At 34.4% G+C, this 24,862-nt stretch overlaps 1 protein-coding gene across 1 annotated transcript in view; it reads left to right on the plus strand.

Annotated features, from left to right (window-relative positions):
• LOC123561787 (dual specificity tyrosine-phosphorylation-regulated kinase 1A-like) overlaps positions 1–24,862 on the plus strand; it is a 51,773-nt gene that overhangs the window by 13,978 nt on the left and 12,933 nt on the right. The window contains exons 2-3 of the mRNA XM_045354386.2: positions 8,722–8,933; positions 17,943–18,143. Coding sequence (XP_045210321.2) covers positions 8,722–8,933; positions 17,943–18,143 — 413 coding nt within the window. The remainder of the gene's footprint in view (positions 1–8,721; positions 8,934–17,942; positions 18,144–24,862) is intronic.

Consider the following 24,862-nt stretch of genomic DNA (forward strand, 5'->3'; position numbering starts at 1 on the left):
TACTGATTCAGTGATATTACAGTGAACTACTGTCTACTGTTCTCCACTTTCAAAGTCTTATGGTAACGTAATTTTGTGCTGAAAACTGAATATAGGTAAAGTTAGGGCTATATCCACAGTACTGTTGATGTTGAACGACCTATTTTATTTCTCTCTCTAAATTAGAAATCTAGGTCAAGTTTAGCTAGGTCCTTACATGTCTGAAGCAATATCAATTATTTTGCTTTTATTCGAAAAACAGTGACCCATTCATTCCTGATGTATGACAATTCTATAATTATGAGGAATACTGAGTTGACCTTGGCTTAGACCACGACAATCCGTAAATAGCCAATCGCAAAGCAGACTTGTACCCGTCTATATTTCATATACAACAGTAGCGTTGTATATATATCGGGGGAAACTTGGGCAAAAAACGCGTGAATTTCGTGCCAATTTACCATCTTACAATACAGGCTAACGCCAGAGTTAAATGACCTTGCAATATTCTCACCAGTTATCAATGGGATAAAAAATAAGACTGACTTGGAGGTAAATTCAGTTGACAACGTCTAAATATTAATATTGTAAAAATGCCCCATGTTATAAGATATCAATAAAAATGAATTACAATAAACTATATATTTGTAGTGTAGAACCAACTGGGTATAAACTTAATTTACACATTCACTGAAACGTTTCCAACACTTAGTTGTAACTTTTTATGTTCACTTGTTATAAAAAAGACATGTCAGCACGATCCTTACATTTGCAATCAACTGGATCCAGTTGTTCGAAACTTTAACAGGCGATTGAGTTAACGGTCGATTGACTTTATCAGTAGATTTCGACAGTTTAGAAGACTGAGAAAATCAAATGCACTTGTTAAGGATTATAAACACTAAACCATCTTTACAGTAAAATTAAAACATCATGCTAGTGTTTCCCACCCACCAAGACTAGTATCATAAATAGAAATTTAACAGAAGGGTTAGTTTAACAGCTTAATGCAGTGGTCGTGGGTTCGAGTATCATTGGGGTCACGACCATGACTTTTCATATGACCCCAGTACTAGTTTTCATAGGAAACGGACTCGAGAGTGGTTACAATAAGCTTAAACAGTTAAAGCTTTCATCAAAATCGAGCTAAAACAAATTAGTATAAACCAAACTAAACTAAATTACAGTCCGTTAAAGTTTCGAACAACTTGGCCCAGTTAGAAAGTAAAACAACTATATCATTCTTACAAGAAGGGCGCGATATAGTAAAAGGTATTCGTAGTCCTACGAGCATCTACGCACTAACTATATCCTGATAAACAAAGTAAACAAATAAAAAAAGAACTAACTAAATAAATAAATAAATAACCTGGCTATCTTCTTGAATCAACGAATCAACGCATCTGTCATCGTGTTTAGCCAACATGCAAACTCCTCACAAAAACTAATTGTTCAGCATGCAGTCCAATTTTGAGTATTTTTGAGAAATCCATATTTAACTGTTTAGCATTAAGTTTGTGATTGCAAATGACTCAAAGTGTTGATGAACGTTAAATCTTAGTAAATCCAGTATTTGAGTAAAACTGAATTTATACAAATAACCTGCATTCTTTCATATGCCCTACTGACAATTAAGCGCTAACGGTACAAAGATGATATTACTCTTATAAAAACACATTAATCCTAATTTCTATAGAACGCATGGGAGTGTTTTCAGTAATTGCAGTTTTTATGTCACATGGTCTAAGTCGGATAGACAACTCGTGCTGTTGTCTACGGGATATATACAACTCGCTTTGCTCGTTGTATATATCCCGTAGACAACGGCACGAGTTGTCTCGTTGTATATATCCCGTAGACAACGGCACGAGTTGTCTATCCTATACTTATGTGACCAGTCTGCTAACTTCCCAAGTTGACTATTTGTTGTAACTTCCAACCGGATTATGTCACTGCCTTGGCTGGCTGTTAGATACAGGGTTGACTGTACATTCAGATAAATATGAAGGAAGTGTTTCTCTGTCAAAAAGTAGTCTTGATGTTCCTTCTAGAACAGCCGGACAATCATCAGTTTTTTCTCCTAGAAATATTTACTTGTTTACCAGTAATCTGGCTAACGACAAGATAATCTTTTAAAATTTTAAAGATTTTAATAATTTCTCTTATATATTCTGACCGATCTTTCTTGGCTCTGATTACCAGTGTTTCGAGAAGAAAACACTATATATAGGACATAATTATTCTAAATTTGAATGGCCTCAGGAGTTACCTCCTGCGAACAAAACGCTGTGAACGCAGACTATTGTTTACTTCATGGTCTGGTCTATGACTGCATGTGGGTCAAATTTAAAATTTTAGGTCAAATGTGCTAGAAATTTAAGGTCATTTTGTATCAATATCCCCAAAACCCAAATTTTGTTGTTGGCAGTGAGTACTTACTAATTTTGATGCTTATATAAATAAACTTAAGTTGTTGATTGAGATGGGACTCGTAATTTTTTCATCTGGGACTCATACATATTAGTTTCGAGTCCCACAAAATTTTGTTATTTAGATTTCTAAAAAATTACTATAAAAGTTCACAAGAATTTTTTAACATTTCAATTACATAACATCAGAGTTTTAATTATTTCTTGGGTATTAAACCTAGACTGTTCTGACATTGCAAAAACAACACAAAATATCAACAGGAGATTTTCTTAGCTACATTAAGAGTATTTTGTTACCTAGTTTCTAGGTGCTCCTTGGTGTCTGGTTTATCATCAGAATTCTTGTGCATCTATGATAAATGATAAACCTTGACTGATGTATCATTTAATAAATACTGCTTTGATCTTGAGGTATTTAATGTTGACTAAGGAATGTGAAAAATGTAAAAAGGTTATGTTTTACATGGTATTAATAGAGGCAAAAAAAAAAAAGATGAAATAGGTTTTTTGTGGGACTTTTAAAATATATACAGATCTGTTGAAAAAAAGAACAACTGGCAATTTGTTTTTACTTGGTAAAACTCAGCTTTTTAGGAAAAATAGGGAATAGAAAGAAGTATTTCAAGAGGAATTGTTTATAGAGAAGTGAAGAAAAGTCAGACAGACGTTTATTACATACTTCTGTGTAGGTTTTCCATCTGGTTCTATCTATTTTTATCCCTGTATTGTTGTGTTTCAAGCGTGTTTACTCCACATAATTATGTCGTTCCAAGGTGTGGAACTCAGTTTACAGTCAAACTAAAGTGCTAAAGAACAGATCCATGCAGGCGGGGACAGCTGACTTTAAAGTTTAAAGACTACTGGTTTTGTTTCGAATTTTAACATTTACAGTGTATTTTTACCTTTGCATATAGACCACCTGCCAATAAAGACAATTTTTGTCTGGGGGCTTCCATGGTAGCATGGTTAAAGCCGCTGACTTTGAATCACATGCCCCTCGTCGATGTAGGTTCGAAACCTTGCTTGGGGCCGTTTAAAAAATCATGCGAGGAAGCAATCCAGCTGGTTTACAGAAGGATGGTGGTTCTACAAAAATGTCCATACATTCCTGAAATAGTGGTGGGAGGGGCACTTAGGGTTTTCCTACATGATCTAAACCTTAAAAAGTCACCATATGACCTGAGTTTTGTCAGTGTTACTCCGAACCCAACAACAAAAAAAAAGACAGCTTTGACTAAAAATTTTCCATTACTTTTATAGCAGTTCCACTTGAGTGAAAAATGACAAGCCTTTTTTCTTGGAATATATTTTACTTGCAAGATTGGGCTCCACATCTGGGTATGATACTGACAGATATATGTGTGCACACACAATTTTGCTGAATCCGGTCTATATTTTATAAAAACTCTTGATTGGGCTCGGTCTCAGGGTAACACCAGTCCATTTAAACAGTCTGCACCATTTTGTTATTATTTATAGTTATTGCAAGTGCCCAGACAGTGTACATTGCTGTTTAAAATACATGTTCTTTTTCAAAGTGTAAAACCAAGACTAAGGTACTCTTTTGCATTTAGTGCAAAGTTGGACTAAATGCCTTTCAAATTGATCTATATTTAAGTTCTATTATATTTGTCTAATGTGTATTTAAATGCCGCCAATGTGTTATGGCATACTTCCACATGTACTAGGTGATCGCCAGTTGACTACCCATGATTCTTTTGTTTACATTTAGAATGTATGAAAAATCACAGGGACTGAGAAATCAATGGAAAATTAAAAATTTTACCACTTAACGCAATTTGACATTAAAAAAAAATGGTTGTGACCTCAGTTTTATGCAGTGGAATGCGGGTTCATGGGAGTAATTGAGCTTCGTATTAACCTTTATTGGATTTATTGAAAGCATATTTTCCAAGATAGGTTTAAACTTGCATGTTAAGTCTTGATATAAAGAATTTGAAAGTTCATTTTCTTGGAAGTTTGGATTTCATTTACATGAGGATACCTGCAATGGGCAGTTTTCAGGAATAATGAGGTTATTATATTTTAATTTTGTATCTGATTAGGTGCAGAAAATTTTTAAACTTTGTTTAATGCTCGGAGATCTTTAAAAGTATTTTTGCTTAATATAAATTTGTTGTTTGTAAAGTTCAATTACATAAGTTACTTTATGTTTAACTGACCATTTAATCAGGAGTGTTATTTTTCATGAAAAAGTGCAGCAAATTGAGCTGCAAAAAAAAGCATGTGCACTAAAATTAGCAAGAAAATCGATCTTGACATTTACATGCATAAACATTCTCTTAAAAACCTTCTTTGATGTATGTTTGTGAATGATTTTTGTCTCAATAGGGATTTTGTTTGATCACATTGCAGTCCATTAGTGGCTCTGGCTGTGAGAAAAGTTTTTTGGTCTATTAATAACCATAACATACTGTAATATCCAGGTAGCAGTCAACCATACCATACTGTGATATCCGGGTAAGCAAATCGAACTAAATAAAAATGGAGGGAGAGAGTGGATTTATGAATGAACTTGTATCAGGCCAATCAGCTGATCGGTTGGCTATCAACTTGTCTGATCATGCTGATGTAAATTTGTCAGATCAGTTTTATCAGTAAATCCTGATAACATTATATATAGCCAGGCTTTATACCTGTGTCTAAAGCTATGTATATATATTTATTATTACATAGATAATGTTTGGCCCAGTTCATTTTGTTACTGGGTGGTTTTATAAATGAGACAATAAAGTCAACTTAGTAAGATTATGTCCATATAGTTACGTACATGTACAAATTAAAGCAGGGAAAAGTAACGAAATTATGGTAATTTTATAGTCAAATCAAAAAGTAAAACTGTTATTGTGAAGTTTGTTGAGTTCAGATCACATAGTTGTCACCATCATAGCCTAGTATTGAATTCTCTAATTTTGGAGAAGCCATCCATTATCTTGTTCTTCTGTGAAAGTATATAGGAACTCATTTTTACCTGATATTGATGCTAAAAAAGAGCTTTTTTCTCCCCAGATTTGTAATGCTGCCGATTCTGCTAGGTACTTGCTGTAGCTATACATGTATGGAATAAAATCAGTGACAAAAAATTATTCCTTGGAGGTATACATCCTTAGTGAAGAAGACCTGAAATTACTATGTAAAAAATTTTCCTGGTCAGGCAAAGGCAGTGTCTAAATGAGGCATTTGCCTATTCAATAGTGATGGGCAAATCGGTTAGATTTGCCAACCGATTAATTGGCATAATCGGACAAGCCAACCGATACGATTAATCGGATATAATCGGATAATCGGTTACTCTAGTTGCATATCTATAAGTTCACCTCACAGTGTATGTTTTATGTCATTACTTAAGAAATAAACTACACAGGCATCAAATATCTTATTTCTATTTTACCCCTTCATAAACATAAGTAAGTTAACAGCATAAATTTAAAAAATAAAATAATTGTGAAGTAGGGTTGGATATCGTTAAGGACGAAGCGGTCCGATACCGATACCGATACCAACGAAACGATACGGTATTTTTAACGATACCGATACCGATACCAAGCTTTGAAGTACATCACATAAGTAATGATTTGGTTAGTATTAAATACACCCTTTTAAGTAGTTATACAGGAAAATTTGCTTTGATATATAAACATTTTAAGTCTGTTAATTTGGTGTTGTCCTAGAACTATGAGAGAGTAAAAAAAATAAACATATCTTACAAACTAGTTTTCCAAAATAAAAAGAAACAGAGTAGATACGTCGCTCACTGTGCAATTTAAATCTAGGACTCACTGGCTGTGGTAATGCTTGCTCAGCACTGACGAGAACTGTTAAATTCATCACTTACTAAAATAACCCTCAAAACGCTTGAAACAACCAACAATAACGTATTTCTATTAGTTCGCGAAAACCGATGACTTGTTTACGTAGGTTATAGCTTAGTTTCGTAACTTTTTATTCAAATCATTTTTGTTTTCATTTGTTTTGATAGAATATGACAAACAGCAAAAAATGTCGTATATTTTGCAATTGAGTATGATTTACTTAGTTTAAAACGGTAGGAAAAGATGTTTTTATAATAATATTTAGCATACGAAATTATTCGCAAGGCCAGCTCTCCATGTTACTCGGAGCGGTGTCACAGTAAACAATATCGATCGCGTTATTGCTGTGTTTCAAATACTGTTTGCTTATTTTCTGCTTTCTTTTGCCGCGGATTTGGTAATTATTTTGTTTATTTACTTTTATGGAAATACCGAAATCGGAACCGGTTCTTTACGAAACGGTATATACCGGTACTTTTCGAAGTGATTATTCGGTACAGTACCGATACCGGGAACCGGTATCCAACCCTATTGTGAAGATAGTAAACTCAGGGGTGGCTCTGGGTATTTTTTAGCTGTCGCCAACACTTTCGCCATTTGGCAAAAGTTGGAGCCAAAGAGGAGCCACTGGAGTCAACATTGGTGCCGGTGCCAAAAGAAGATTAGAAACTTTGAAAGATAATTTCACCTGCATTATAAACTACAAGAACAAAAACAATTAAATACTAAAATTCAACTTCATTTATTTTAGTTTGATTTTCAAAACTACAAAAGTAACAAAACAAATAGAATAAAAAGCACAGTTTAAAAAATTATTTTTGTAAAACGAGTGTTTTACAAGTTATTTTAATCATTTCTAAGTAAAGTAAAAACCGCGCTTTGGAAAAAAGCCCCTTTAAATTTTCATCCGAAATTTCCGCGTCCGAAACTCGTAAATTTATCAAGTGCACGATCGGACGCAGTGGAAGTTTTCGTGCATGTTTGGATTCTTTTGCTTTTAAAATGCCCGATTCTTGCATCAACTTGTTCAGATTTATAAATTTATTCGATTTATTTATTAATGTTTTCAAAAACAATACCAAACTTCTCGATATTTCTACAAATATTTTACAGCAGTTCAGACGTACGCGGAATCGGTTCCCGGGTAATTCATTTATAGAAATTGGCCGTGTTTGAAATAAATTTGGATGCAATTTATAATAAAATCAATAAATAACATAAGACTGATACATTAAGATCATGCAGAAGAAGGTTCAAGTCTGCACTCGATAAAATTATCGGCTTTTTCACGCCAATTGAAAATTTTCAAAATGGCGGCGGCTTACGATATTTATAAACGACGCTACGATTGGTTGAAGTTTGACAGGCGAGTAGGCGGAGTTAACCAAGGATATATCGATAACTGACATCTGTTTTACAACTTTAATTGATTAAACAAACAGATTACATCTCGGCGATTCGGATTAAGCCCGCAGGCGATAATTGACTACACAGTGACTATGTAGGATGATCCTTGGTGTCAGTAAAAAAAAAATTGTCTCGGCCCGATCTTTGCTTTGTTGTCGCCAGAAACTTTCGCCAACTGATCTAAACTAGCGCCAGAATTTGTAAATCGGCGCATTTGGCGCCATTGGCGACCGACAGCGCGACCCCTGTAAACTTCAAATCGGGTACCGGTCTCAATTTCACCAGAGACTCTTATCCATTGATATATTGTGTTATCAAATTAAAATCATATGGAGCAAAAATAAAAGTATTAACGACTGGAATGATTTCAATCCCACAAAATCAAAAATTGAAAATACCTTAGCTAATATGCTTGCCTAAGTCTAACAGCATGCTATGCATACTGCCATACTAATGTCAAGAGTTTAGATTGATGCTTTTCCAAGCTTAATTTTGTAAAAGCCATATATCTTTCAAAATCTGGGTGATCACAGATGAACTCAATTTCTTTCGAGACTTTGGAGGAAGCCATTTTTACGTAGAGTAGTTTCCCTTGGCGTATTTGCCCCAAAGAACAGTAAGTACCAGAAAGAAAAAGGTCAGAAACAACAAAATTTTCCGTTTGGGGTGCCAAGTAATTAATCGGCCAGGGAAAGGTGAAGTCGGCGATCGCGGTCATGAATGCAACGCCGACGATTATTCGATTGTCGCCCCATCACTACTATTCAAGCTCTGTAAAAAAGAGAGTTTATTAATTTATTCCACTAGGCTATCAGCCCATCATGGCATAACAAGCATACACACATATATGACAAACAGTGAAAACATACATATAATTATGCCGTGTTCTATATCATGTATTCAGTATTATGTCATAAAAAGTGAGTTATTAAAAGGGTAATACTATAATTTTGAAGACAGTTATTCAGCTGGCATATTTCACCGACAGACAAGTATACTGTTGTAACACAAGTTACAGAACCCTTGTTTCTCTAAATAACTTCTATTAACCATTTTGTTATATTCTTTTGCAGGCCAGCTGTCGAAAGGTCGCCATGTTCCGATGGTTTACGGGCGACTGAGTGACGCGGATCAGTTTGTCATAATGGCGGACACGCTGCAACAGCAGCAGCAAGAAATGGCGGCCATGCAAAACCGAATACCGACAACGTTCCGCGATGCTACTGCCGCACCCCTACGCAAACTCAGTGTGGACCTCATTAAAACCTACAAGCATATAAATGAGGTATACTTATTTTCTAATTTCTGTATAAAGTTCAGTGATCTGTTGATAATAATAACAAATAAAGATTGTCTGCTGCAGAAATGATCTATTTATAGTAACAAAGTTCTGTCTGAAACAGAAATTTAGCTATAAATAGTAACAGAGGTAGGTTTTTTTTTTTCTACATTATTAGAGGAGGAATGGATGTTCTATACGAAGAAGCAGTCATAAATGGTAGGGTACCTCTAACAAATCATTACCTAGACTAATTTTCAAATTGGTATTAAATTCTTTGGACTTGATATGGAAGTTTCATCTGCTTGTCATTAGATAAAGAAAAATATGCAACTATGGTTAGGAAATATATTTTGATGAATGTTGACTTTGTTAAGGAGGTGACAGCGTTTTCTAAGAAGATAAGAGCCTGTAGGTGGTTTTCCAAGAATTTTAAAGCACATTCTTGATTTTACATTTAAGATAAATATATGTATTTTGTGGTTTCTAAGTGAACATTTAAGCCATTTGTTAGATTCTTTCATATTTATATGCTTTAGACAATTTAGATGCTTTTGAAATTGTTTATTTCATGAGTGCCATCATTTTTGCTGGAAATGAGGCACTGAAGATATAAGAGAGTATCAATCTCCATGAAACCTGTGAGTTTGAGACCTGTGTAAGTTATGGTTGCGGGTAATCCTTAGATGCAGGTCTTCGCTTACGGTGGGTGATAGGAAGAAAAACATTAAAAGATGACTTTACAATCTTGCTAAAGTACATGTATTTCTAGATATATTCAAAAACAGGTTTGTCTTATCCATTTTAGCCACAGATTCAGACAGTACTGAGGTTTTTCTGTTACTTAAATTTCTGTGAATACTCCAGTTGATATGGAGCATTTGAAGGAATTGGGTCGAAATTGATTTTCGCCTGCATTATCTTTCTGAATGTGCATGAAAAACACATAGTTATGTTGTTAGATTGGATGATATTTGTTCTTTTGTGGGATGTATAGAAGCAGTGAATGCAAATTTTGATATATTAGCTCGAACATTCTCTGTGATGTGCATTGCCTGAGGTCGAGTTCCTTTATTTATTCAAATTCTGATTGTCATGTAGTATATTTTCATAGGTCAAAGACATCTGGAGACTTTTGTCAGCACTTCATTAAGCCTTAGAAAGCCTGCATGATTCCAGCTGATCTGCAGTCAATGGAAGATTGTTAGATCTGTTAGTGATATATTATTACCAGTCATGCAAATATCAGACCACTTGTAGGTCATGTTGACATGCTAGCTATGGTGCTGATTTTGTTGGTGTTAAGTTAACTGAGTACGAAGAATGCAATATTTGTGCTATAGAGGTTGCAGGTCCGGTCACAGATCGAATAGAATCTCGGATTCATGTGAGGAAGATTTCAGTGTTTACGGCGGATACAGAATGTAGGAACAGTGACCTCTGTTACTTAATTGACGCAGTATTGAACCTAGCGTAAAGCCCAAAATTAGCAGAAAACTTATTTTAGCCTTTCATGGGAGAAGTAAAAAGCATTTTATAAGAATAGCAAAGAAACAAGTATTTTTACAGTTTGTTCAGTTCTAACGTCCCATTCCAGCCGATTAGCTGGCCCAGTGTGATCAATATATTTGTCTAGTGTATTTTTAAGTGAATGGTTGCTATGGTAATGGGACTGTAGACTGGGTTTTCTGTCTGTAGCCTGGTGTCCAGATACAACAATACTATAGGGTATAGCACTTCAGACATAGACATAATTCTCATAAATATTTATAGCTCCAGGATATATAAGGACAGTATCAAAATTGGGAAGTTGCATGTTATATAATGTTCCAACCTCCTCTCTGGGATTGGTATAATACGTTCAGGACTGGTCGTTTCATGTCATCTGATTTTGTATTTCAAAAATTGTAAAGTTTCGCAACACAGAGAAAGTACAGACCTAACAAAACAGCCATTGATTAGAGATGTAAGACACTGCGGTTATCCTCAGAGTTCCGTGGGTTTCCTCAGAATATTACAGGTTTCATCTTCACACTGTTGCATTCTTTGGAGATATGACTTAATACCATGTCCGGTATAGTAGAGCTTTCGGCTCTGAACAGGGCTGGTCTGTCTGCTATGCGTGAAAACAGCTTCTGAAATTATAAACAAGTAAAAATAGGAATAGAATGACATCCTACGGCTGTTAGAAGAACTGTGTCTATATCTGTCGTAGTTTTGGGCTTCCAAATTTTATTTTTTTTTTTCCGTAAATAGTTATGAAATTCTGTTTGTCATATTTCAGTATTTGTTGTGAATTTTAAATATTGTTGAGGTAAAAATAATGTATTTTGACGATAAGTTCACTGTTGAACACTCAGTATGGTAAGATGGTGAGCAAAATGCTCAAGTTGCCAAGAATTTTTAGGGTTCAAAGCTTAGAAAATATAAGGAAGTCCCAATGCTTGAGCAGCCGATGCTCGAGCGAGCAGTATGTCACTGCATTTTCTACTACAAAGTAATTTGAAACACTGAAGTGTTGCAAAAAATAAAAGTGTTGTACAATAAAGTGTTGTACAAAACATGTTCTACTGTGCCAGGAATGCCTCGCCTTTGTATTTTCTTATTGTGGTAAGCAGCCTCTATTGACACAGGAAGTCAACAATGTTCCCTGAGGATTTGCTAGTTTGGCTTCAAATGTCTCTCTCATGAACTGACGTGCTCTACTGACATACTTCTTGATTTGTCTGCACAGCAGGTGAGAAAAAGATGTTCATTTGTTTCCTGTATTGATCTGAACACAAAAAAAATCCTCAGTTGAACAGTTTAATTGGCTGTGAATAATGTCTGGAGGGGCAGAAAAAAAATCAGAAGACCACTTTCTTAAGAAGAGACCCCTAGACTATATTACAAGGAATAACTGTGAATGCAAAAAAAATCATATCTCAGACTGCCAGACAGGGATATTTAATGAACGTCTTGTCGGATGCAATATTGTCAGTGCCGACTGTACAGGACAGTAATTGAAGATAACAGGTTTGACAGCAATGCTTTTTTTTCTCCTTCTGATTATAGATGTGAAAAAATCAGCTATCAAATTGAATGGTTTGAAATGATTTTATTGATGGGACCTTGAAAAAGGTTGGACAGATATATTCTGGAGCACCTGGTTGAGTTTAGAGAACAGCTTACCCTTGGCAAAAATTTAAATTGTGCTTGTAGACAAGCAATAACATGCAGGCTTAGATTGGTTGCTAAGCTCTATTTTATACCCTCTGCAACTTTTTTTTGCATCTCACCTTGATTTTACTCAAAGTCAAGGTTGTGGTACACCGACTTGAAACTGCTACGTTACAAGAGAGTGTCTCTATTTGTACTCCATATTTATTGCCATGGGATCATCTTTCTTAAATACTGCGATAAGAGCCCGATTTGTCCCAAAACGTGTTATTTCATAGTATTGATCATATATTTTACCCGCTTTTAAATGTTCAAAATGTAAACAAACAATATTTTGGCGGGATAGTAAAATTAGAATGGGGTTAAGTAGCGGATGTTTATTCAGTATTAAGTCAGATAGACCTTGTAACATCTTTACTGACACTGATGTCGATTTATGCCCATTTAAAAAAAGGCGGGTACCTGTATTTCCTTTTTCAAATTGCTCACCATGAAGTATTTTTTTAAAGATTTCATATCAAGAAATAAAGTATGTGAAGAGATAAATAATATATGATGGACCTATTTATTGATCTGTTAAAAGAAGTGACCATGTTGATATGACCGAATTTTCGTTATATAAATATCCCAGAAAATTGTCCAAGGTTAATTATAATTAATAATGTATCGCAAACTTTGATGAGACAGTCTACAGTAGAACAAGAATATACATGTCTGCATTAAGTGATAAAGCTGATTTATAATAATTCGAATATTGTATAATATTTTTTGTGATTCCAAATTACATTATTTTGTTAAAAAGATTTATTGGAAGTCATCAACTGTATCATTACCTGTATTTGTTTTATGTTGTTCATTGGTAAATAATTTCTGACCTGTTTTTAGGGACAAGGTGAATTTTGAACATGATAAGATGAACATAAACATGTTTTGTACAATATTCACTGTGCTCAGCATAATATAAACACAAGTTGGATTTATTCTCAAATTTGTATTCACCCAATTAAAATGATTAGCTTATTTAATGTTTTTTATCCGCTGGATGTTTTATAACAGTAAGAGTTCAGAATTTTGAGAGTATTGTGATATTTTGGAGGATTTGTGTTGGAAAGAATTCTTGAACTGTAAGGAAATAATGGATTCAGTTGAATGCTTGTTTTAATAGTTTGCAGCTTTTTGATTTAATTTGTATTTTCTTCTTTTTCATAACCTTGGATGCTTTTGTTTTTCAATAAAGAAACATCGGTATTTAATTTTGAACAAGCTCCATGGAACAAAAATTTTGGACTACAAGTGCTCTGGTGTACATGACTCTTTTCAATGAAAAACAAAATGCTTTTTTTTTTGTATCACAAATATGAAATACTGTGAAATCATTTGGTTTCGTGGGCATGAAATTTCGTGGTTTTAGTCAAAACGGCAGTTTCATGGGGATATGAATTCGTGGATTTCATCTTTTGAACATAAAAGGAATGGGAAATTTACTTGTTCGTTGGGATTAAATTTCGTGGATTGGCTCAACCACGAAATCCACGAAAATTAGTCCCCCACGAATATTAATAATTTCACAGTACATATTTTATTATGATGAGATTAATGGCATTTGAACAAAATTACGCAGTACTTGGAGTACTCACGTAAGAACTGAAATGATACTAAATTGTACTTGGCAAGAAATTGCCTAGTGGATGGAATAATTGACTGTTTGCATTATATAATGCAGTGTGAATTCTAGTAGATGCTTGTTTTGTATCGCATTCCTTACTCATTTATATTTTCTTTTCAACAAGCTTTTCAACTTGTGAAAGCGCTTCTGTTTAAACAGTCAAGGAGATGTTGCTGTCTTCAAAGCAATGTTGTAAGTTTTTTTGTTGTTGTCTAACATCTGTGACCGGATTTGTTATGATTTTCTATTTATATATACATCTTAATCGATCTAGCGGTATCTTTCGTACATGTACATATTCTTTTGTGTCTTTTTGACTGGATTGGCATTTCTTTCAGAGAATTATATTTATAATTAAATTTGAAAGGTAGAACCTGGATAAAAATGATTACAAGTTACTCTCATTGAAAACAAGGAAGTGTACTCTTATCTTTCAAGTTAAAATGATGTCATATAGAAAGTGACCTCATTTGATGTAAACATAAACATGGATACATAAAGATTGTGGAAATCTTGAATAAAGTATTCTTTTAAGTTTATAAAAATGAATTTATTTTGTTATCATTTCTTGGGATGTATTTTTGGTTGTGTCAAGGTTCCAAAAAAGAAGGTCATTTAATGGTATCATTATTGCAGCAGATTATTGTACCAGAGGACCTTATAGCATGATTCCATAGCAGGATACTGTTTATAAATTTGGAATTCTTTCATCTTTTTATTTTGTGTCTTGTTTTATTTGTTGACAAGGATTAATTTAATTCTTTTTGAAGATTTTGAAGCCAGACATTTTAATTCTTTGGACTTTTCTTGGAATACCTGTGTAAGTTGTTCACAGTTTGGCATCCATTGTACTTTTATATAGTTTGTTTAATTATATTATGTTGGTTTAAAGCCAGGTATATGTATAGATTCATCCAAGTCTGAGTGAATAGGTGCTTACCTGTTTTTCTCAGTTTGACATGTATATCAAATTATATATACCCTTTGATGTCATGCTGAGTGTTCCATCAGAAAGCCAGTTATGTTTGAGTATTCTTGATTACCTGGAAGATTTTGTGTATATTATAATTGTGTGTAGATTTGTATTTACATAAATGTAACTTGTTTTGTTTTTAGCTCACCTGAGCAATGCTCAGGTGAGTTTTTCTGATCGCTCGATGTCCGGCGTCCGTCGTCTGTCGTCCGTCTGTCGTCTGTCTGTCGTCTGTCTGTCAACATTTAGCTTGTGTATGCGATAGAGGCTGTATTTTTCAATTAATCTTCATGAATATTGGTCAGAATGATAACCTTGATGAAATCTAGGCCGAGTTCGAAAATGGGTCATCTCGGGTCAAAAACTAGGTCACTAGGTCAAATCAAAGAAAAACCTTGTGTATGCGATAGAGGCTGAATTTTCAATTCATCTTCATGAATATTGGTCAGAATGATAACCTTGAAGAAATCTAGGCTGAGTTCGAAAATGGGTCATCTCGGTGAAAAAACTAGGTCACTAGGTCAATCAAAAAAAACCTTGTGTGTGCGATAGAGGCTGTATTTTTCAATTGATCTTCATGAATATTGGTCAGAATGATTGCCTTGATGAAATCTAGGCCGATTTCGAATATGGGTCATCTCGGGTCAAAAACTAGGTCACTAGGTCAAATCAAAGAAAAACCTTGTGTATGCGATAGAGGCTGTATTTTTCAATTAATCTTCATGAATATTGGTCAGAATGATAACCTTGATGAAATCTAGGCCGAATCCGAAAATGGGTCATCTCGGGTCAAAAACTAGGTCACTAGGTCAAATCAAAGAAAAACCTTGTGTATGCGCTAGAGGCTGTATTTTTCAATTGATCTTCATGAATATTGGTCAGAATGATAACCTTGATGAAATCTAGGCCGAGTTCGAAAATGGGTCATCTCGGGTCAAAAACTAGGTCACTAGGTCAAATCAAAGAAAAACCTTGTGTATGCGATAGAGGTGGTATTTTTCAATTGATCTTCATGAATTTTGGTCAGAATGATTACCTTGATAAAATCTAGGCCGAGTTCGAAAATGGGTCATCTGGGGTCAAAAACTAGGTCACTAGGTCGGATCAAGGAAAAACCTTGTGTATGCGATAGAGGCTGTATTTTTCAATTGATCTTCATGAATTTTAGTCAGAATGATTACCTTGATGAAATTTAGACCAAGTTCGAAAATGGGTCATCTCGGGTGAAAAACTAGGTCACTAGGTCAAATCAAAGAAAAACCTTGTGTATGCAATAGAGGCTGTATTTTTCAGCTGATCTTCATGAAATTTAGCCAGAATGATTACCTTGATAAAATATAGGACGAGTTCGAAAATGGGTCATCTGGGGTCAAAAACTAGGTCACTAGGTCAAATCGAAGAAAAACATTGTGTATGCAATAGAGGATGTATTTTTCAATTGATCTTCATGAAATTTTGTCAGAGTGATTGCCTTGATGAAATCTAGGTCCAGTTTGAATATGGGTTATCTGAGGTCAAAAACTAGGTCACTAGGTCAAATTAAAGAAAAATCTTGTGTATGCGATAGAGACTGTTTTTTTTCAATTGATTTTTATGAAATTTGGTCAGGATGATTGCCTTGATGAAATCTAGGTCGAATTTGAATATGGGTCATCTGAGGTCAAAAACTAGGTCACTTGGTCAAATCAAAGAAAAAACTTGTGTATGTGATAGAGGCTGTATTTTTCAATTGATCTTCATGAAGTTTGGTCAGAATGATTGCCTTGATGAAATCTAGGTCGAGTTTGAACATGGGTCATCTAGGGTCAAAAACTAGGTCATATCTAAGAAAATGCTTGTTTTATCGCAAGAGACCAATTTTTTGGTCCAATCTTAATGAAAATTGGTCAGAATATTTGTTTCCATGAAATCACTAGGTCAAACATGTTTTACACTGTTATGGTGTGTTTCTTAGGTGAGCGACCTAGGGCCATCTTGGCCCTCTTGTTTATCTCGAGGAATATCAGACTCGAAAAGGAACTTTTAGGATCCACATGGTTGTTGTTTTCTTTTTCGTCATTTAAAGTCTGGATTTGGCAGTGTTTCGATGTTTTAATCTATTTAATCTAACGGTTGCAACTATTGTGATTTTTAGGCATACAGAGAAAGGACATTGACCTATAGGTTATCAGTGGTGCTGTTTTTCCACTCGGAATGTAAATAAAAAGTTCCGTATTACAGGTATACAACAAATAGTACTTGAGAAATACATGTATGAGAAAACAGATAATGAAGGCTGTCATGCCTTCAGTTCGTGTAATGACATAATTTCGATGAGATAGGCAGAAACTTTTCGAACTGAAATAAAGTTGGGACTATTTTGAACATAAGTTGCTTTACAAAATAATGCATCAGGGATCTGTGTTGCGTTTAGTGGCTAAAGGACTAAGGAAGCCGCTGCTAACGCTGTCAGCAAACCATTTTCCAAATAAGTGCATTGCACAAAAGATGAAGTTTGCTCCAATGATTGAGTTGGACTTCAGTCGTATAGAAGACCTTGACCTTGATGTAAGTAACTCGTACTTTCTGTTCAGTTTTATCATTTGTTCATTAACCCTTCAGATACTGTGAAATTGTTAATATACATGAGGGTTCGGGTATTTAATTCCAGCAAACCAGCAAAATTGCCAATTGTCATATCTTTAAAATCTAAAATCAACGGAAACATTTCCCAGTGATTGAGCCATTTTTGCCAAAATGAGGTAAGTTTATACCCACAAAAGTAAATAATCTCAGAGTAAATGATTTTCCAGTGAAAATACTGTTGATCAGGTGAGTTACTCAAAGAAAAAAAGGTGAGTTTTTAGATCCTTAATTTACTTTCAATTCTTGAAGCCTCAAAAATTTAAGTTTTGGTTGTAGTCATTTTGTAGTCGTTTTGGTTGGAGAAGCATTTCTTGCATATATATATTATAAACGTAAAACGCCATTGAATATGTTTTGCGTAAAAATAGGCGTTTAATCAAATAAAACAGTGTCAGTTTTTCAGTTTTTTAAACTGTTGCAAACCAAAACATATAGTATTAGAACAATATCATTCATGTAAGATGCAAGAAAGTATATTTAAAAGAAAATTAGTAACTGTTTACTTTTTCTTGAAAACATGCTATTTTATGAATTGTATATTGTTTTGAATGGCATTTGTACAAAAATTTGACTGTTTTGTCAATATCTGCAGGTTTACTATGCAAAGAAGAAGCGGCGAGCAGCTCCTGGTGCTCAGGGAGATGAAAGTGGGCACAAGAAGGGCAAGGTCAATGTTCATGCTTACAATGACGGTTACGATGATGCCAATCATGATTATATTGTCAATCCCGGAGAAAAATGGATGGATCGTTATGAGATAGACTCTTTAATTGGCAAAGGTTCTTTTGGTCAGGTAAAACAATACTTTGATGAATTTGGAATAATTTTGTTCAGGGCTTATAATCGATGCTTCCAGAAAATTTTGATGTAGTGTTGAACTGGTTACTACAGAAATTCTTTGTGGTCTGAAAATGCAAAATTTTCTACTTGTAGTTGTTATGTATTGAGGGAACATGCTCAGAAATCCTAATTAAAATCACCTGCTTTTCTCTTAATTGCTCTATAAATATCAAAACATGAAAACATGCGGTGAAGCAGTCAGCAGTTGCAGCATTTTGCTTGAAGGTCATGTAAATCCTAGACTGGGGGTAAATCATTAAATTTTGTGAAAGTTCGAGTGAATGGAACATGAAATACAGCTGTGCGTATCAAATTGTCGCTACCAAATTATCCCTATTTAAAAATCGTTTAATTGTAAGGATAACCTTGGTAAATAATAGAAATTCGTTCAAAGCCTGTTATTGTTTACCTTAGTTCAGAGAGGACAAACAGCGAGACATTTTAAGCAGTCTGATGGCTAGACGTTTTTGATAGCCTGTAATAATGAAAATGCCACACAAATTGGTAAAGAGACAGTTTTGCAAAAAAAAAGACCAACCATATTACCTCTGGATGGTAGTGTCAGATAATTAGACTACAAAACAACTTAAATTTAGTCTCTGAGAAAAGCCTCTGTGTTGACACCTTTTGTAAATTAGACTTAGTGACATTAAATGAAGCTGTGTGAAAAAAAGTGAAAACAGGAAAATAGGGCAGGGGAAAAAAACAAGAAAAGCAGAACAGTTACACTATTAAAGGAAAATGTACGATGATAAGGTGAGAGAAGTATGTGTATGGTGTTACAAAAATATGGGAGAAGATGCCCAGTTACAGCCCCCTCAAAAAGAACACACGATATTATTGCTACAAATTCCACAATACATATCTTTTTCTGCAAATTCTATGATTATTACCAGTTTAAAGATCTGTTAGGGGCCTCTGTGGCAGAGCAGTTAATAAGGCTCCCATGTTTACAGAATTTTGTAAACTTTAACGCTGTCTTCAAAGAAACAGTATACTGTTTAAATGGCCTTCAATAATTGTCTGCAGTCATGACTTTTGATAGCTTTCTCCCTTCTGTAACTGAAGGCCCCAAATCATAACTGCACTGTTTTCTCAAATTAAACAGGGGGGGGGGGGGGGGGGGGAAAAAAAATTAAAAAAAATCAAGGCAAAATTTTGATAACCCTTTTTTGAAAGACGTTTACGCACTGTTTGGCACTGTAAGGGTTTGATGTGATTCTATTACGAAATGGAACAATATCTTTTAGTCAAATCAAATTAAACTGAATATAGCCTTTTTTACATGGTATAATTCCATCCCAATAAATGAATTTATCCTACATATAAAATAAAATGGCAGCTGACTGTTTAGGCGTAAAAAAAAAAATTGTTTGTTTCCGGTATCCCGACCTACCCTAAATTTTTGGCCCGACCCTAAATGTTTTTATGGCCTTGGAGAATATTTTTTTCAACTTTTTAACAAAAAGATGCAAAACTGCACTTTTTATGCTTTAAACATGGCCAGTGATGTTAGAAATCAACTTACTGATGCTCTAAAGGCATAACCCCCTTATTTGTAATCATTTTTTGACAAAAAAATAATTTCCGAAAAGTCTCCCTTGATAAAAAAAATTTCCAAAAAAAAAAAGTTTTCCGACCTACCTACCCTAATTTTTTTGAGCATGTTACCGGAAACAAAGAATTTTTTTTTTTAGGCCTTACTGAAAAAGAGACATAATATCGTTTACACACAAAAATACACTTGTTTCATTCAGTTTTGAGCAGGAGAAAGACTTTGATGACTAGAAAGGTGACTGTTTAGAAATTCTGTGAATGTTAAACATGTGTAAACATTGGAGTCTTAGTGTTTAAGGTCACTGTCTTGAACAGAAAACTAGAATTCTTCTATGTTAGGAAACCATACTGCTGACTTACCAAAGACCGACAATTCTTCCCGCAGGCATCTGCTCAAACCTGAAATAATGCTGGTAGGGTTGCCGCACCTTGGCTCTTTCTCCACCAACCTTGGCTCTTTCTCCACCATGAACAGCTTGGTCAGTCCTATTTGTCCTGAAAATTGTGTTGATGTGACTTTAAGCATGATTGCTGCCCTTTAAAATAGAACTGTAACTCTTTGAAGACTGAAGGAAAATTATAAGCCTGTAAAATTCCTTTAAAAATAGAGGTTTGTGTCATTTGGTTGATGCTTGAAGAACATGAAAAGTTGAAAGACTCCTGGTTAACTAAGTGTAAAGAATGAGGCATAGATGAAAGCTTGCGCCTTTGTTGCAATTAGTATCTAAGCTATGCATGTAATGACATTAATTTAAGAGAATATTGACTGACATGCAACCAGTCTGCAAGTATGTCACGGCAGGAACGCAAGGCTATGCTGATATAGGGATGCATATTTCCGGATTCTTCATATAAGTTTCGGAGAACTTCAATTTTCGTTTTCTAAGACTGTTTAATATGTACAGATACCCTTGTTGCAAAAAAAAGTTTTAAAATTTTACCATGCAATAAGTAAGTTGAGTCTCTTCAAGCTTTCTTTCTTTTGAAAAGTAATGAAGTTCAGATTGTCATTAACTTTAACAACACCAAAATTAATGTACTTATAAAATGGCTGAATCCTGAACAGCGAAATATATAAAAAAAAAAAAAAAAGATTAAACCTTTAATTAAATATTGAAACATGCTTTAGACATGCAGAATGTTAATGACCGGAAAAAAGAATGAAACAAAACCAACTCACACCGTCAAAACAAGTCTGAAGTGCATCACAAAAAACATCTTGTTTCGGAATATTAGATCAGGTGACCTGTCTGAACCTGTGTATTGATTATAGGTGGGAAAACAGATCTTACACAAAAAATACTTGAAGTAAAACTTGTTATCAGATTCTATTGTGAAAATGAGTCATAACATGTTACTAAAGGGTTACAAAGTGTTTTATAGATAATAGGTAACAACCGTAACATGTAGTAACATGTTGTAACATATTAAAGAACAGTCGAGTTTTTTTCAAGGTCATTGTCATGTCAAATTTTTAGGTCATAAACACCATGATAAAATTGTTTTTGGTATGTAAAAGGCAAATGTCAGCAAGTAAATACTTTCTAAACAGCATGTTAGGACATTTTAGCTTATTTTCAAGGTCGCAACAAATTCTAAAATTCGATGTTTCAAGTCTAGACTAGGAAACAAGATGTTTTTTATGCTTAACAGTTAGAAAGATGAAAAGTTCCATGGTTTGAACATGACTTAACTGTCTGGAATTTCGAGGAGGGTAAAAAAGAAATGGCCATTATTTATGTGGCCTGTGTTGTAGACAATTATTTCAACATCTCAGATAAAACATGACAGTATCTTAAACTTCTGCTTCATGAAGCTTTTGGCCATTGAGTGGAACTGACAGTGATAAGTAATAGCAAACACAAAAACACCACCAGAAGATTTTTTGTTGTTGTTTTGCATAACCTTTAGCCTGCTGGCTGCAAGTGATCTTGCCTTTGCACCAGTGCACAACAAGGTCGTGCAGGCTGATCAAGGTCTGCACTGTTCGCAATTCAGTCAGTAAATTTTCAGTTACCATAAGACATAGGAACCAAGACGGTTGCTTTGTTGCAAGAAAACAGGAATGGGGGAAAAATGCAAAGTAACCCAAAATAGCTCGTTTCTGTCTTGTATTTTTAATTGCTTTAACAGCAGATTAGCAGAAGTTGCAGAAAATATAGGCCAATTTATTACACAACTCAGTCATTTGAGAAATTTACAGTCATGGTTCCATCAAAGCAAAATTATGAAAGAACCAGCTGTGGAGTTTCAAACTCTGAGAAGAAACACTACTGGTGTGGAAATTAGATATAAACTGTACATGTTGCAGAGTTAATCATCAAAAAAGAATGTTATGTATGCGTATGTAAGATTCGGCAAAGGTCATAGAGGACATGGAAATAAGCATTTTTACATTTTGGGCATTCTCCATGTAGGAAGGACATATTTGATGTCTGCTTGTAAAAAGGACTGTTTATTAATGGCTAATGTTATAAATATCTAACTACTAAGTTCTTTTCAAGGTATTAAAATAGCATTTCATTAATGAAATAGTTTGGCAAATAGAGAAGTAATCATTTGCTAAGTAAAACATCAGCCCTTTCCCAAGAAATACTGCAACCTTCCCAAAAGTAAAACATTCTACTCCGAAATTAACTGCATCCCTCTTCAAAGTAATACTGCATCCCTCTCCCAATAAATACAGCACAGTACTGCATCCCTCTTCAAAGTAATACTGCATCCCTCTCCCAATAAATACAGCACAGTACTGCATCCCTCTTCAAAGTAATACTGCATCCCTCTCCCAATAAATACAGCACAGTAGTACTGCATCCCTCTTCAAAGTAATAATGCATCCCTCTCCAAGGTAATACTGCATCCCTTTCCAAAGTAATACTGCATCCCTCTCTCAGTAAATACAGCATCCCTCTCCAAAGTAATACTGCCTCCCTCTCCAACAAATACTGCTTCCCTCTCCAAAGTATTAACTGCATCCCTCTTCAAAGTAATACTGCCTCCCTCTCCCAACAAATACTGCTTCCCTCTCCAAAGTAATACTGCATCCCTCTCCAAACAAATACTGCATCCTTTGCAGGTTATACTGTATCCTTTGAGGTAATAGTAAAGCCCAGTCTAAGGTGCTGCATAGTGAATTGTCTTCCTGATACAAAACCAGATTTTTTTTGTTTAGTTTTTTTATTATTTTTTTTGTAAGAAAATGTAAGGGCCTATGCTACGTGAGAAAATACAAAAAAACTCTTGTGAACGAACGATCTCATTTTAAATAATTGGTCTACTGCATCTGAGAAAACTTTTTATTTCGAAAGTTTCTAAAGGTCAAACAAGACTAGATGTTAAAGGTGCGAAAGCAAGACGTTTTCTGTCAAAATTGATCGAAGGATTTTAGTCTGTCTCTTTTTTTGCTGCAAGTGCACTTAAAATTGCGCAATTCCCATGTCTATGTCCGCATTCTTGCAATATTTGCATAAAATGTCTGGTTGAAGCAAGAGATAATAATTATTATGATATTCAGCAGCATTGGAGCAGTTCTGCTTTGTATTCTCCTCAATATCTTTTCCTCAAAATTACCAATTTGTCAAGTGTCTTAGCAAAATCAGTATTTCTAGAATGCACAAGGTATCATTTTTAAAAAAAATTTTTTTTTGTTTGGTTTTGTTGTTTTTTGTTTTTTTTAAATCTTGTATCACTGTATTTACACTGAAATTGAGGCTCATTGTTTTTAAGCTTTTTCCATTATCATTATTATTTGTGGAAAGAAAAAGAAAGCAATTCAAATAAACATGCCCTACAATGGTAAAAGTAATCAATTTTGAAAATAAATAATGTACATTTGAGTGCAAAGCCTTGCGGGGAATAAACAAAATGGCTACGTAGGCTTTTCTCCGATGACCCTGATCCACTTGCATTGTCTTCTCGGCAGTGTAATTCTGATAATAGATTCCTGGTGCAGTGCGCAGTAGCACTTTACAAAAATGCATAACCAACAAATTGGTGAATATTGATTCGTATCTTGGAAAAGCGTGCAATATTGAGAATGACATTGCAGAATTTGCCGCATAGCGACAGAATATACTGCATAATTCCAGTAGATTCTGCTGCCCACTTATCTCTCAAAGGAGATATTGTTTACATTTAAAGGTTGTTTGTTTTCCCTGACCTTCCTTTGGAAACTCTTAGGAAATTGAACATAAATTTAGCTGACTCTGCAGAATTTTGTTCTGCTAAAAAAATTTTTTAACTTTCCAAGTCTTATGCAAGGATTGTCTTCCCTTTTTGTTATGTCTCTTCTTTATTTCACTGTTTTTCTTTTTCTTTTTTTGTTGTTGTTTTTTGAATTAAAGAATACAGTTTGGACATAAAAATTCATTTAAACATGTTAAAAAAGCAGAACTTTTCAAGTATTGTTTTATCATTCTAATATTGAATTACTGAGCGTACCAAGTCCTGTTAGTGCAGTTAAAATGATTCAAAACAAAGCCACAAAGGAGCATTTTTTCCCCAGTTGCTTTTGAAAAAGAACAAACTAGTTTTTTTTCCCAGGAAATAACTGTAGCTTGTAACATAAGTAGACTGTATTTGGCACAGACAATAGGAAGTGTATAGAAAAGAAAGCTATCGATTAATATGCACTATTGTGCAACAGGTGAGATTCGAAAAAAACAGGGTAATAGGAGTAACTGAAACCCTCAATTAATAGCTTCTGTTTACCTGTGCTCTATTGTTTTCTCTAATCTGTGTATGCAACCAGGAAATCTGTAATTATTTTCAGACAGGTAATCTCCGTATTTACAGAAAATGGGGAGTTTGTCTGCTTGTATGGCATGCAACTGTAAAACTGATTGGTAGATTGTATTTAAAAGATGTTTTTACATAATTTGAGGTTATAAAAGTAGTTATGGTAATTATAAACATGTGTAGGAGAAAGTCAGCCAGTACATAGAAAGAATAAAATACATTTCTTTAGCAATTAAGTTTCAGCTAGATTTGATCTTGTCTGGAAAGATGTCAGTAAAATCATATTTTCATTTTGGTGGATGTTCAGGAAACCCTTCGTGTTCTTGTTTTCATTTTCCCCCAGGCTTATTTTGTCAGTTTAGTTGAGGATGAGTTTAA

Source organism: Mercenaria mercenaria, chromosome 10 (assembly GCF_021730395.1).
Source record: "Mercenaria mercenaria strain notata chromosome 10, MADL_Memer_1, whole genome shotgun sequence".
In the NCBI taxonomy this organism is placed as follows: domain Eukaryota; kingdom Metazoa; phylum Mollusca; class Bivalvia; order Venerida; family Veneridae; genus Mercenaria; species Mercenaria mercenaria.